Source organism: Dipodomys ordii, unplaced genomic scaffold (genome assembly GCF_000151885.1).
Source record: "Dipodomys ordii isolate 6190 unplaced genomic scaffold, Dord_2.0 Scaffold44, whole genome shotgun sequence".
NCBI lineage: Eukaryota > Metazoa > Chordata > Mammalia > Rodentia > Heteromyidae > Dipodomys > Dipodomys ordii.
Window position 1 is genome coordinate 8,396,953 of NW_012267260.1, and position 13,016 is coordinate 8,409,968.

At 46.0% G+C, this 13,016-nt stretch overlaps 1 protein-coding gene across 1 annotated transcript in view; it reads right to left on the reverse strand.

Moving 5' to 3' along the window:
• Ubr2 (ubiquitin protein ligase E3 component n-recognin 2) overlaps positions 1 to 3,336 on the reverse strand; it is a 102,241-nt gene extending 98,905 nt beyond the window's left edge. The window contains exon 1 of the mRNA XM_013019099.1: positions 3,244 to 3,336. Coding sequence (XP_012874553.1) covers positions 3,244 to 3,321 — 78 coding nt within the window. The 5' untranslated portion in view covers positions 3,322 to 3,336. The remainder of the gene's footprint in view (positions 1 to 3,243) is intronic.
• Positions 3,337 to 13,016: the final 9,680 nt, after the last annotated feature.

Consider the following 13,016-nt stretch of genomic DNA (forward strand, 5'->3'; position numbering starts at 1 on the left):
GCCCAGGCCCAGAGTTCATGCCCCACGACCGGACCCCCCCCCCAAAAAAAATTTAAAAATGAAGTACTGATACATCCTACAATATGGATAAATGGATGAATTTTGAAAACAGCCAAATAACCAGGCACAAAAGACTACATATTAGCTGGGTGCCAGAGGCTCATGTCTGTAATCCTAGCTACTCAGGAAGTTGAGATCTAAAGATAGCAGTTCAAAGCCAGCTTGAGCAAGAAAGTCTGTGAGACTCTTATCTCCAATTACCACCAGAAAACCAGAAGTGGCGCTATGGCTCAAGTGGGAGAGCACTAGTCTTGAGCTGACGAGCTCAGGGACAGTGTGCAGTCCCAGAGTTCAAACCCCACAACCACCACCAAACAAAACCTAGTAGTTGGTTAGAGACAGGGAGTTTAAGGGAACATGGACAGGGATCACAATTAGGATCACAATTAGGGATCACAAGAAGTTCTAAAATTGATTGTGATAAGTTATACAACATTATAAATATACTAAAAACCACTGAGTTGTACAGTGTTTTAGCTCTATTAAACTCAAAAATTTTAAAGCCAAAAATTACCAAAATAGATATAAAACTACCTAAAAACGTTTTGGTTTTTTTTTGGGGGGGGGTTGGTCGTGGAGCCTGAACTCTGGGCCTCAGTACCACATATGCAGAAAAAGCCAAAAGTGGCACTGTGGCTCAAGTGGTAGAATGCTAGCCTTGAGATGAAGAGCTGAGGGACAGTGCCCAGGCCGAATTCAGGCCCAACAACCAATTTAAAAAAAAAAAAAGATCAAGAAGCATTGGGAAAAATCAAACGAATCTAATCTACCATGAAAAAAGAGAGTGCGGACCAGAGTAATACCCTAAACTTACAATTAGTATCAAGTCAGCTTCGATGCTTTTATTTGAAAGGCATACTAGTTAAAATAATTAAGACGACAAAGTGATTTTCCTCCTGATAAAATGTGTGAAGTGTGCTAATGACAGTGTTCATTGGGTAATTTTACATGGAAGTGGTCCTAAAACAGTACCAATTACAGAGGTCTAAATTCTGCAATAAGCCAGGCACCAGCGGCTCATGCGTGTAATCCTAGCTATTCAGGAGGCTGAGATCTGAGGATCATGGTTTGAAGCCAGTCCACGTGAAACTTTTACCTCCAATAAACTACTCAAAAAAAAACTAGAAGTGGTGCTGTAGCTCAAGTGGTAGAGCACTAGCCTTGAGCATGAAGAGGCTCCAGGACAGCACCAGGCCCTGAATTCAGGCCACAGGATGGACAAAAAAAATTTTTTAAAAATTAATTCCACATAATGGCTTTTTTTTAGTTATCTCTAAAATTTTCATTTATAATAAAGGGCTATGCTGGAGCCCAAGGTGAAAGTTCTGGAGATCAGATAGTCATATATGGTAATGTCAGTTTAGGTTATATAGCTGGAAGAGTACTAGTTTGCATCTTTTATTTGGAAACTGTACTTTTATATTTGTTGAGAAAGCCATTTAAGAGTAAACAGAACAAACCAGGCACCAATGCCTCATGCCTGTAATCCTAGATATTCAGGAGGCTGAGATTTGAAGATCAAGATTCCAAGCCAGCCTGGGCACACAAATCCAAGACACTCTTATCTCCAATTAACCAGCATAAAGCTGAACGTAGAGCTGTAGCTCAAGTGGTAGAGTGCTAGCAATGAGCAAAAAGGCCAAGCAGTCCTTGAGTTAGAGTCTTAATATTGTTAAGGAAAAAAAAAAAGTAAATGGAGCAAAAAGTAGCTCAGATTTCGACCTTGAAAACTCAAAAAGTTAAGTTCGAGTGTATAATGCTGTGCTCCATTTCCCTTAGTTTCCGCACTATATCTGCTGGAAATTTTCAGTGTACAAGAACCAAAAGCAATGTCCTCCAGAGCACGAGGAGGCCACGGAGTATATCTATAACTGGTTTCCGCTGGAACCTCAACGAACTGAAGATGCTCTAGTTGATTACTTGAACTGTGCGAATGAGGGCCAGACCCAACACTGGACAACAAAAACTGCTTTGAGGCAAATAGATATCAAATTAGAAGACACACGGATAGCAAAACAAACTAAATCAGCTGTTACTATTTTCTCCTGCTTACTCAACACCACTTTCATTTTCTTTTTCAAATTTCTTTGATAAATGAAAGGCAGATGGGGGCTGAGAATCCCCGTGTTGTGCAATGCTAAGAACATAAATGGGAAAAATTAAAAAGACTTAAGATTTAACAAGTAAACTAGTGCCCTCCCCCCCCCTCGTTGCACATTTTTTGTTGGGTCACAGCCTTCCTAGGTGCTTTTTAAACTGGAGGCCTTAGTGGTCTGGCCCAAGCTGTTGGGGTCCATTCATCATCACGGTGGAAAGGTTCTAATAAGAGATTCCCGTCCTTACTGGGGAACGCTACCTGCGCGTCTGTTGAAGCAGGGAGGCACTCACTCTGCCACGAATACTAGGCGATTCCCAGGACACTTACGAAGTTTCCATGGTCTAAGTCTGGGGCTCAATGGCTGGTGCTACGGCTTTGAACCAAAGCTGCTCTCTCAAAGTTACATAACGCCTGTTCTCCTTCCAACTCTGCCCAACTCCTAGAAAGATTATAATTTCCCTTTTTAATCTCCCAAGCTCCACTATTACATTTTCATGCTCGGTAGACGAGCGGAGACACTACTTCCTATATGTACATCAACGTGGTCCACTAAAGAAATCAGCGCAAAACCCACCAGCAACAACAACAACAAATCAGCAAAAATACTTCCGAGAGGGGAAAACCAGGGGACGTGCGGTCGGGATTCCTCGGTGCTTTGGGTTAGTCCCACCAACAAAGTTGGGGCTCGCTTGGGGTGACGTGCTTTGCTGGGGGAGGCGCCGCTCCAGCCGACCCTGGACCCGAAATCAAGGAGGTAACAAGGGGAGACGGTACCCTAGAAGTCGTCTCCTTCCCTCGGCTCCCGCACCAGCGGTCCTAGAGGTCAAAGGCGCCTGTGCGGGGACTCCCGGAGCGTGCGGGGACAGCGGGATAGTGGGAGCGCCGAGGGTTCGCTCGGCGGCAGGGGGAAGTGGACTAGAGGCGGCTGCAACGCTGCGCGGCTCGGGTGGCGACGGGCAGGACCGGCGGCCTCCCCGGCTGTTTTTGCCAGTCAGGGCCCGGCTGCTTTCCAGGAGTCCGTTCCTCCCTCGGGGCGCGGCCTTCGAGGGCCGGACAGAACCGGCCCCGCGCCGGCACTCACTCACCCCCGCGGTCTCCTCGGCGGAACATTCCAGCAAACTGTGATCGGTGGCCTGCACCTCGGGCTCCAGCTCCGACGCCATCTTCTCTCCTCCTCCTCCTCCTCCTCCTCCCCCTCCTCCTCCTCCGGCCCCGGCGCCACCGCCGCGGGCGCCGTCCGTGGGCCGGTTCTGTCCGGCCCTCGAAGGCCGTCACCTCAGCCCCAGGCCCGTCAAGTCCCCGGGGCCGTCCGGGCGGCCGCGGGAGGAGCTCGAGAAGGAGTGCGGGGGGCCGCGAACCGGCAGCTGGGACGCCGGCCGCCTGTGCGCGCGCGCTCGGGCTCAGTGCCCAGAAGTCCAGTCACTGCCTCGTCCCTGACCCGGCGAAGGACACGGGGCCGCCCGGGCCTGGCACTCTCGCTGGCCACTACCGCGTCCCACGCCGGGAGAGGGACACCAACACCCAGGAGCGGGAGCAGAGCATTCTGGGTGTTGTAGTCCGCGGCCGGCCGAGAGGTGGCGCCCTATTAGGGTGAACCGGGAGAGCATCACGGGAGTTGTAGTCCACCTGCTAGCGGGAGCTAGGAAAGAGCAACATCATGTGGGACCTGTAGGCGTTTTGGTTGTCCTAGTTGTTGTTTTGTTTTGTCTTATAATCCCAGTTGTTCAATTTTGCTTCCCAAGATCAAAAGACAGTGCCCAGCACTCACGGTAGATCTTGAAGTACTTGTCAAAGTCTGGTATATGGAGAGCCCTCAATACTTGTCAAAAGAATGAATGAATTGCCTTCTATTCCTGTCATCTGAATGTAACATGAACCATCATACCCTCATGGTTTACTACTAGCCAAGGTAAACAGCATCCAGATTCCCTCTCCCTTTTCAAAAAAGTGTGTGTGTGTGTCTGTGTGCGTGAGCCAGTGCTATCTTGAAGTCAGGGCCTGGGCACTGTCTCTGAGGCTCGCCTCTCTACCATTTGAGCTACAGCTCCACTTCTAGCTTTTTGGTGGTTAATCCGAGACTTTCTTGGTCACGCTGGTTTCAATAGCTAGATGCTGGCACATTGTAGAATTTCTTGCCTCTGTACTTTAAGATTCCTTCCCTCGGGCTGGGAAGGTGGCTCAGTGGTAGAGCGCTTGCCTTACATGCATGAGGCCCTGGGTTCAAATCCTCAGAACCACATAAGCAAAAAGAAAAAAGCCGGAAGTGGCGCTGTGGCTCAAGTGGTAGAGCGCTAGCCTTGAGCTGAAGAGCTCAGGCTCAGAGTTCAAGGCCTACAACCAAAAAGGAAGGAAGGAAGGAAATGCAAAATAAATGACCTACTTCTGAAATGAAGTTAACTGAACTACAACACAACTCATACATCTATTGTTTATTTATGGGTTATCTAAAGTCCAATCACATCCTTGTTTTAAAGAAAACCTGTGTTCAAGTGATGTCAAGACCAGAGGTCAAAGTCAGTAGTTCTTCATCCTGTTACTACAATCTTCAGCTGACGGACTTCCTTCTAAAACTAACATGAAGATCTAAATTTAAATATTCATGAAGTGGCATAAACTTCCTGTACAATTCCATATTTGAGAAGAACTCTCTACACAGCTAAAATTTTTATTTAAGTTCAGGGACTGAATAGAAGCTTGTAAATGAGAACAGTACACTTTTTCACTTGAGGTGAAACTATCTTCTACATATTACTAACTTCTGTGGTTTAAGTAGAAAGCTAGAAAATGCTGCTTAAAACTGCAGCATTTCAGCTGGGTTTGGGTAGCTCATGCCTGTAATCCTAGCTACTCAGGAGGCTGAGATCGAGAATCACGGTTCAAAGCCAGCCCTGGCAGGAAAGTCTGTGAGTCTCTTAAAAGAAAAAAGCCGGAAGTGGCGCTGTGGCTCAAGTGGTAGAGCGCTAGCCTTGAGCTGAAGAGCTGAGGGACAGCGCCCAAGCCCAGAGTTCAGGCCCCATGACCGGACCCAAAAAAACAAACAAACAAACAAAGATTCCTTCCCTCTTATGTGCAAGCTCCTATTTGCTCCTCTGTCTTCTTTCTTGGGTTCACTCTCTCATCTCTCACACTTTTCTCCTCTTCAAACCTCAGCACTCTGAATTTCAGCCTCCTTAATAACTAGGATTGATTTCAGGTGTAACCTGACTGTTTTTACTTTTGTCATTTTTTAAATAGGGTTTTGCTTTTTTCCTGGGCCCATCTATACCATAATCCTATGCTTCCCGTGAAACTAGAATGACAGATATGTGCCATTATGTCCAGCTTATTATTAGTTGAAATGGAATCTCATGAATATTTTGCCAGTCTGGCCTCAAACCATCATCTTCAGCCAGGTGCCAGTGGCTCATGTCTGTAATCCTAGCTACTCAGGAGGCTGAGATCTGAGGATCACAGTTCAAAGCCAGCCCGGGCAGGAAAGTCCGTGAAACTCTTATCTCCAATAAACCAGCAGAAAACCAGAAGTAGCGCTGTAGCTCAAGTGGTAGAGCGCTAGCCTTGAGCTGAAGAGCTGAGGGACAGCGCCCAGGCCCAGAGTTCAGGCCCCACAACTGACCAAAAAACAAAACAAAAAATAATCCTCCTGATCTCAGCCTCCTGAGTAGCATGACTGGTATAAGCCACCCTGCCCAACTACAAACCCATTCTTATATATCCTATGAAACTAGGAAAATTGAGGAGATGGGTGGAGTTAGGGGAGATGGAAGAAAATGATGGAAGGAGTGACACTGATGGAGATGTATTGTACTCATAAGCCAACACGTTCAACCATAACCCCTTGTATGACTACTTAAAGATAATAAAATATAATTTATGAATCTGCTTGTAATAAATATTTTTAATCTAAAAGAAAGACAAAACAAAAACAACCGAAGCCAGGCACCAATAGCTCACACCTGTAATCCTAGCTGTTCGGGAGGCTGAGATCTGAGGCAGGAAAGTCAGTGAAACTCTTTATCTCCAATTAACCATCAGAAAACACTGTGGCTTTAGTGCTAGAGCCCTTACCTTGAGCTGAAGAGCTGAGGGACAGTGCCCAGGCCCAGAGTTCAAGTCCAACAAAACTGACCAAAAAAACAAACAAAAAAAAAACCCTCTTTTTTTTTTTTGGTCCTGGGGCCTGAACTCAAGGCCTGGGCACTGTCCCTCAACTTTTCTGCTCAAGGCTAGTGCTCTACCACTTTGAACTACAGCTCTACTTCCGGTTTTCTGGTGATTAACTGGAAATAAGAGTCTCACAGCTTTTCCTGCCTGGTCTGACTTCAAACCATGATCCTCAGATTTCAGCCTCCTGAGTAGCTAGGATTATAGGCATGAGCACCCCAGCATTACAACCCATTCTAGAGTCATACTAGCTGTGAAATTATTTCCAAAGCTGAGGCTAAGGAATCAAGAATGCTCTATTCTGCAGAGTCTCCTAAGACTTGATTCTTAAATGGTTGCTTTTACTGATTTAAGCAAAAATTGTCCTGAAGACATACTTTTGGCCCTGCTAAACTGAGCAGCAGTGAAATATAATCAACTTTGTGCCAGCAACAAGTAGGGGCCAGAAAAGCACACCTCACTACATAGCCTGGGGGCTGTCAAGTAAATACCTCGGACCCAGGCCTGTGACCAGGCAGTGTTTGCCCTTCAGATGTGTGCTCACAATCCACATGCTCGCCTCCTCATCTTTCCTAGCACATCTATGGCTCTATTCTATGGGATTCTTACCCAGAAACCAAAGCATCCATATAAGGAAGCTGGAACTTTTTTTATTTCATCAGAACTGCCCCCCCCATCAGTTCTACAGCATTTCCCCAAGCAGGCAAAAAAGGCCAGCAGCCTAGCCAGTGGTCTAAACACTAGCCATAGCCCAAGATTTTGAATTCATTATTGTCCTGTTATATTTCCAATACTGCCTTTTCTCTGGTTCACTGGGATCAGACTCATATTCTCCTTTCCAGATGCCCCCTCCAGGTAGGGTGTAAGAAATCTCCAACCAGGGCTGGGAAGGTGGCTCAGTGGTAGAGTGCTTGCCTTGCATGCCTGAGGCCCTGGGTTTGATTCTTTAGCACCACACAAGCAAAAAGAAAAAAGCTGGGAGTGGCACTGTGGCTCAAGTGGTAGAGCGCTGAAGAGCTGAGGGACAGTGCTCAAGCCCAGAGTTCAGGCCCCACGACCGGACCCAAAAAAAAAGAAAAAGAAATCTCCAACCAGAGCCATTTCTGAAATGACTGGCAGAGATGTAGAGCAACAAACTGGGCAGCAGTGATCAGACACGCTTCTCTGCAATGATGTTAGGTGCCTGCAGGGGGCGCTCCAGCGCAGGGCTGGCTTCCACAGTGCCGAGATGGCTGTTGAGTTTTCCTATCCCTGGAGTTCCTCTTCTTTCACAAAGAAGTTTGCAGCCTGGTGCAGGTGGCTCACACCTGTAATCTTAGCCACTCGGGAGACTGAGATCTGAGGATAACAATCCAAAGCCAGCGTGAGCAGGAAAGTCTGTGAAACTCATCTCCACTTAAACCACCAAAAAGCCAGAAGTTGAGCTTTGGCTCCAGTGGTAGATCAATATTCTTTAGTACAAAAGCTCAGGGACAGTGCTACATGACCTGAGTTCAAGCTCTAGGTCCAGCATTTTAGAACAAAGAAAGAAAAAGGAAAAAAACAAAAACAGCCAGCCGCCAGTGGCTCACACCTGTAATCCTAGCTACTAGGAGACTGAGATCTGAGTATCATGGTTCAAAGCCAACCTCCGGCATGAAAGTCCTTGAGACTCTTATCTCTAATAAACCACTCAGACAACTGGAAGTAGAGCTGTGGCTAAAGTGGTAGTGCGATAGCCTTGAGCTGAAGAGCTGAGGGACAGCACCCAGGCCCTGAGTTCAAGCCCTTACAACTGACAAAAATAAATAAATAAGAAAAAAACAATGGAGTTTGCATTTGCTTTAAACCCATCCAGCCTGAAAATTAGAAATACATAAAAACAGGTGGCAGTGGTTCATGCCTACAATCCTTGCTACTCAGGAGGCTGAGATCTGAGGATCACAGTTTGAAGCCAGCCCAGGACAGAAAGCCCATGAGACTCTTATCTCCAATTAACCACTCAAAAACCTGAAGTGGATCTACAGCTCAAAGTGGCAGAGTGCTAGTCTTGGGCAAAAAGCACTCAGAGACAGCACCCAGGCCCTGAGCTCAAGGCCCACAACTTCCCCCCCCCCACACACACACACCAAGACTTCCAAGCTATATCCTTCTAGTAGTCTGATACATAAATGTAGGGCTGCTAACTCCAACCACCAACATGGCTGTCAATATCCAAGCCTGCTTTTGTCATGTGAGAGGACTTAAGGAACCAAAGCTTAGTCCAGAATAGATTTCTCTGGGGACTCAAAGTACAACCAAATTGTAGCTTTGAGGGTCCCTGAATTTCCCCATAATTGATAGTACTTCCTACTGAGTTAAAAACAAAATCAGTTGGAAAATAGGGCTTCAGGCACAGTTGTCTTTGAATTACTTCGAATTAATATGTCATTGTTATGAGGAGTAACTTCAATACTGAATTAGGCCACTTATTGAAACTATGCTTTATTAAACTATGGAGGATTGCAGGGTAATTGCTGGCTAAATGAAAGCAAACTAACTAAAAATAGGGTTGTCAGATTTAGCAAGTACCAACAAGGATATTCAGTTAAATCTGAATTTCAGATATAATGAATACTCTGTGTGTGTGTGTGTGTGTGTGTGTGTGTGTGTGTGTGTGTGTATGTACTGAGACTTGAACCCAGGACCTGGGAGCTATCCTTTAGCCTTTTCCATTTAAGGATGGTGCTCTATCACCTGTGCCATATATCTTCATTTCTGCGTTTTTGGTGGTTAATTGGAGACAAGTCTCATGTACTCTGCTGTCTGGGCTAGATTTGAACTGCAATCACATCTCAGCCACCTGAGTAGATAGGATTACAGGCATGAGCCACCACCACTTAGCATGAATACTTTTTGTTGTCATTGTTGTTGTTGGTCATGGGCTTGAACTCTGGTCCTGGGCACTGTCCCTGAGCTCTTCAGCTCAAGGCTAGCCCTCTACTACTTGAGCCACAGGGCCACTTCTGGTTTTCTGATGGTTATTGGAAATAAGAGTCTCATAGACTTTCCTGTCCAGGCTGGCTTTGAACCATGATCCTTAGATCTTAGCCTCCTGAGTAGCTAGGATTGCAGGCATGAGCCTTGGGTGCCTGGTGCATGAATTCTTTTTTATTGTAGGTCTCAAATATTACATGAAACATAATGCAAACTGTTTATTCTCTGAAATTCAAATTTAAGTAAATGGTCATGTATTTTATTGGCAACCTTAGAGCTATCTAAAAGAGCTTTGCCCATCAGTATCATTTCCTAATCATTAACAGTAGGGTTTGGGGAATGACTTTCTATAAAGAATATATACAGGGTTGGGATTGGGGGGGAGGGGAAAAAAAAGAATATATACAAGTCTGTGTGTTCACGCTTGTATGTCCAGTTATAGCTCAGGATGCTGAAATCATGGTTCCAAGCCAGCACAGCCAGAAAAGTCTGAGAGACTCCATTTCCAACTACTCAACAAAACACTGAACTGGAGGCATGTTTCTCAAATGGTAGAGTGCCAACTGTGGGTAAGAAAATTGAACATGCTGGGTGCTGGTGGCTCACACCTGTAATCCTAGCTACTCAGGAAGCTGAGATCTGAGGATCACGTTTTGAAGCCAGCTCCAGGCAGGAAAGTCCATGAAATTCTTATCTCCAATTCAGAGCTTTTCTCTCCCTACTCCTCCCCATGCACAGGGCAGCAGTGAACTCACTGGCAAAGCCAGTGACTCTCTCACTCCAGTAGTGGCAGCTGCCATTCCCAGCAACATGACCTAGAGCTGCAATCCTCTTATCTCAGCCCCCTATATAGTTAACTAAGATAGCCATGTGCCACTTCACCCAGGTCTTGGTTGAGAAGAGTATATGATGGGCTGCAACCTCGATCATCTCAATTCCAGCCTCTCACATTGCTAGGATGACAGGTATGAGCCGTTATGAACTAGCCAAGAAAACAACAACCAAAATCCACATTTGTGATTCAGATTGGTCTGTGGTTTTCTTTCTAATGTGGCATTTTTCAGATTCTGGTATCAATGTAATGCTAGTTCTATAAAAATGTGTCTGAAAGCTTGCTCTGTGCTCTTGTGCTTTTTTTTTCTTCTTCTTCTTCTTCTTCTTCTTCTGGTCCTAGCACCTAAACTCTGAATCTGGGCACTGTCCCTAAGCTTCTTTTGCTCAAGGGTAGCACTCTACCCCTTGAGCCACAGCACCACTTCCGGCTTTCTGAATACTTAGTTTATTGGAAATAAGAGTCATAGACTTTCCTGCCTGGGTTGGCTTTGAACCTCAGATCTCAGCTTCTTGAGTAGCTAGAACTACAGGCATGAGCCACTAGCGCCCAGCTTGTCTCTTGTGCTTTAACTTAACAGCATTGGAATTCTCTGGCGAGGAATTAAAAAAATTACAATGTCCAGTGCGGGCCCTGATTGGCTGTGCAGCCTCTCCAAATGAAGTCTGAGTTTGCAAGGAAGATGATGCCACTACATAAACTCACCTGCTGCCTGCTTTGTAAGCTGTGGTCTCAGTAGGCACAAAAGTAATGTTGAATGAAGATGTAAAATTTACTTTTTAGAAGCTTCAGGGAGCCGGAAAAGGAGGAGAAGGAAAAGGAAAAAGGAGGAGGAGGAAGTTAATTGTGTTGTTTGGGCAAGAATTTAGTTCACCAGGCTGTGTTTTCCTTCAGCCAAACACAAGAAAAGCCTGATAAAATAGTACAAAATTAAAGGTATTTCTACTCCTGTACCCAAAGCCCCAGAGTTCTTTCTGTGGTCTCTGCTGGAGTTTGATAGACACTTTCACAAAGGGGATATATGGAAGCCTCTGCATCTGGGGGGCCGTGAGCTCCCCAACAGCAATCACTGGCTTGGGTTAATGGTGAAGATGGTGAATATTGGTTTAGTTCAGGACCTAATGGTGTCTCTCAGCTTATTTATGACCTGAGAAAACACTGCATGGAAGATTCTAGAAAGAGTCCAATATAGTATCCATGAGAACTAGGTGACTAGGTGACTGTGACAATTTTTTTCCAAGTTTATAGCATGACAGGGAGGTTTTGAAGGTGTGTGTGTGTGTGTGTGTGTGTGTGTGTGTGTGTGTGTGTTTGTATGGGTGCACGTGCATGCATGCATGTGCCAGTACTGCGATTTGAACTCAGGGCTTTGGCCCTGTCCCTTATCTTTTTCACTGAAAGCTGGAGTGCTACCATTTGAGCCACATCCCTACTTCTGGCTTTTTGCTGGTTAATTGGACATTGGGGTCTTTCTTGCCTGGGTTAGCTTCAAACTAGAAATAGGACTAGAACTTTATCAAGAGTACAAAACGGTGAAAGGCTGCAGAGCTGTCTCTGGTCACTAGAGGGACTGAATGAAAGGCTTGGTGCAGAGAAAATGCTCAGCATGGAGGTAAATGGGGACTGTCTATCATCCCTATAGACAAAGGACCAGAACACAGTACTACTTTTTCTCGTATCTGCTGATACTGGGACTTCACTCAAACCCTGTGTATGGTGCCCTTTCTTAGCTTTTTCGCTCCAGGCTGTCGCTCTACCCCTTTGAGCCATAGATCTGTCTTCTGATATTCTGGCAAGAGTGTGTTAAAGAAATGCAAGCTAAGATCTTTCAGGATAGGAAAGAACAATGTCTAATTAAGGGAAGTAGAATGGATAAATGGGAACTGGTCTTTGAGATTGGGCACTAAATTTAGCTCTGAAATTCTGGCAGGCAAAGGAGAAAGAGAAGCACAGGGGTTGTGCACTGTTCACGCGGTGTGGCTGTGTTCTGGGGGAGCCTCTTAGATAGCTTTCCCCATCTTTCAATGGTCACACGTGATCTTCATGTTCACATGGGATGCTGGCAGATGTCCTACCTGTATGCAGCCTAGGGCCCCTCATTAGTTGAGTACCTCTGGTCTGCTCTTGCTCACACCCATGGGGAACCCCATCCCACACAAATCCTTCCAGTTTTTTTTTTTGGTCAGTCCTGGGTCTTGAACTCTGGGCCTGGGCCCTGTCCCAGAGCTCTTCAGCTCAAAGACAAGTGCTCTACCATTTCAGCCACAGTGCCACTTCTGGTTTTCTGGTGGTTCATTAGAGTTAAGAGTCTCACAGACTTTTCCTGCCCAGGCTGGCTTTGAACCACGATCCTCAGATCTCAGCCTCCTGAGTAGCTAGGATTATAGGTGTGAGCCAGCGGCGCCCTGCTTCCAGTTCTTAAGTGTACCTCAAGCATCCACATTAGTCTCTAGTCCAACCAACCCCTCTCTTGTGACCCCCAACACACCATGAGGCCTCTTAGAGCGGTTCAGGGTGTGTGTATTCCTTGTCATTCCATGAATGAATGGAATCCACTAGTAGACTAGACAGTATTCCCTGAACATGAACTTGTTCCCTCCCACATAGAACCCTGGAATTAGCATTTGAGAGTATGAAGATGAAGCCTGACAACTGCAACGACTAATCTGTTCTGATTTGACCTGGGCTTTCCCCATGTTAGTCCTGAAGGTTAAATATCAGGAAACACACACACACACACACAGCAAGACAGTGGGGCAGCTGATCATGGTGATACATGCCTGTAGTCCCAGCTACTCTGAAGGTTGACTTGGGAAGATCTAATGCCTAGAGCCCAGGAGTTAAGAGACTAGCCAGAGCAACAACCAGCTGGGATAGTACCACCTCACTCCCACCTCCACCTCCCACCCC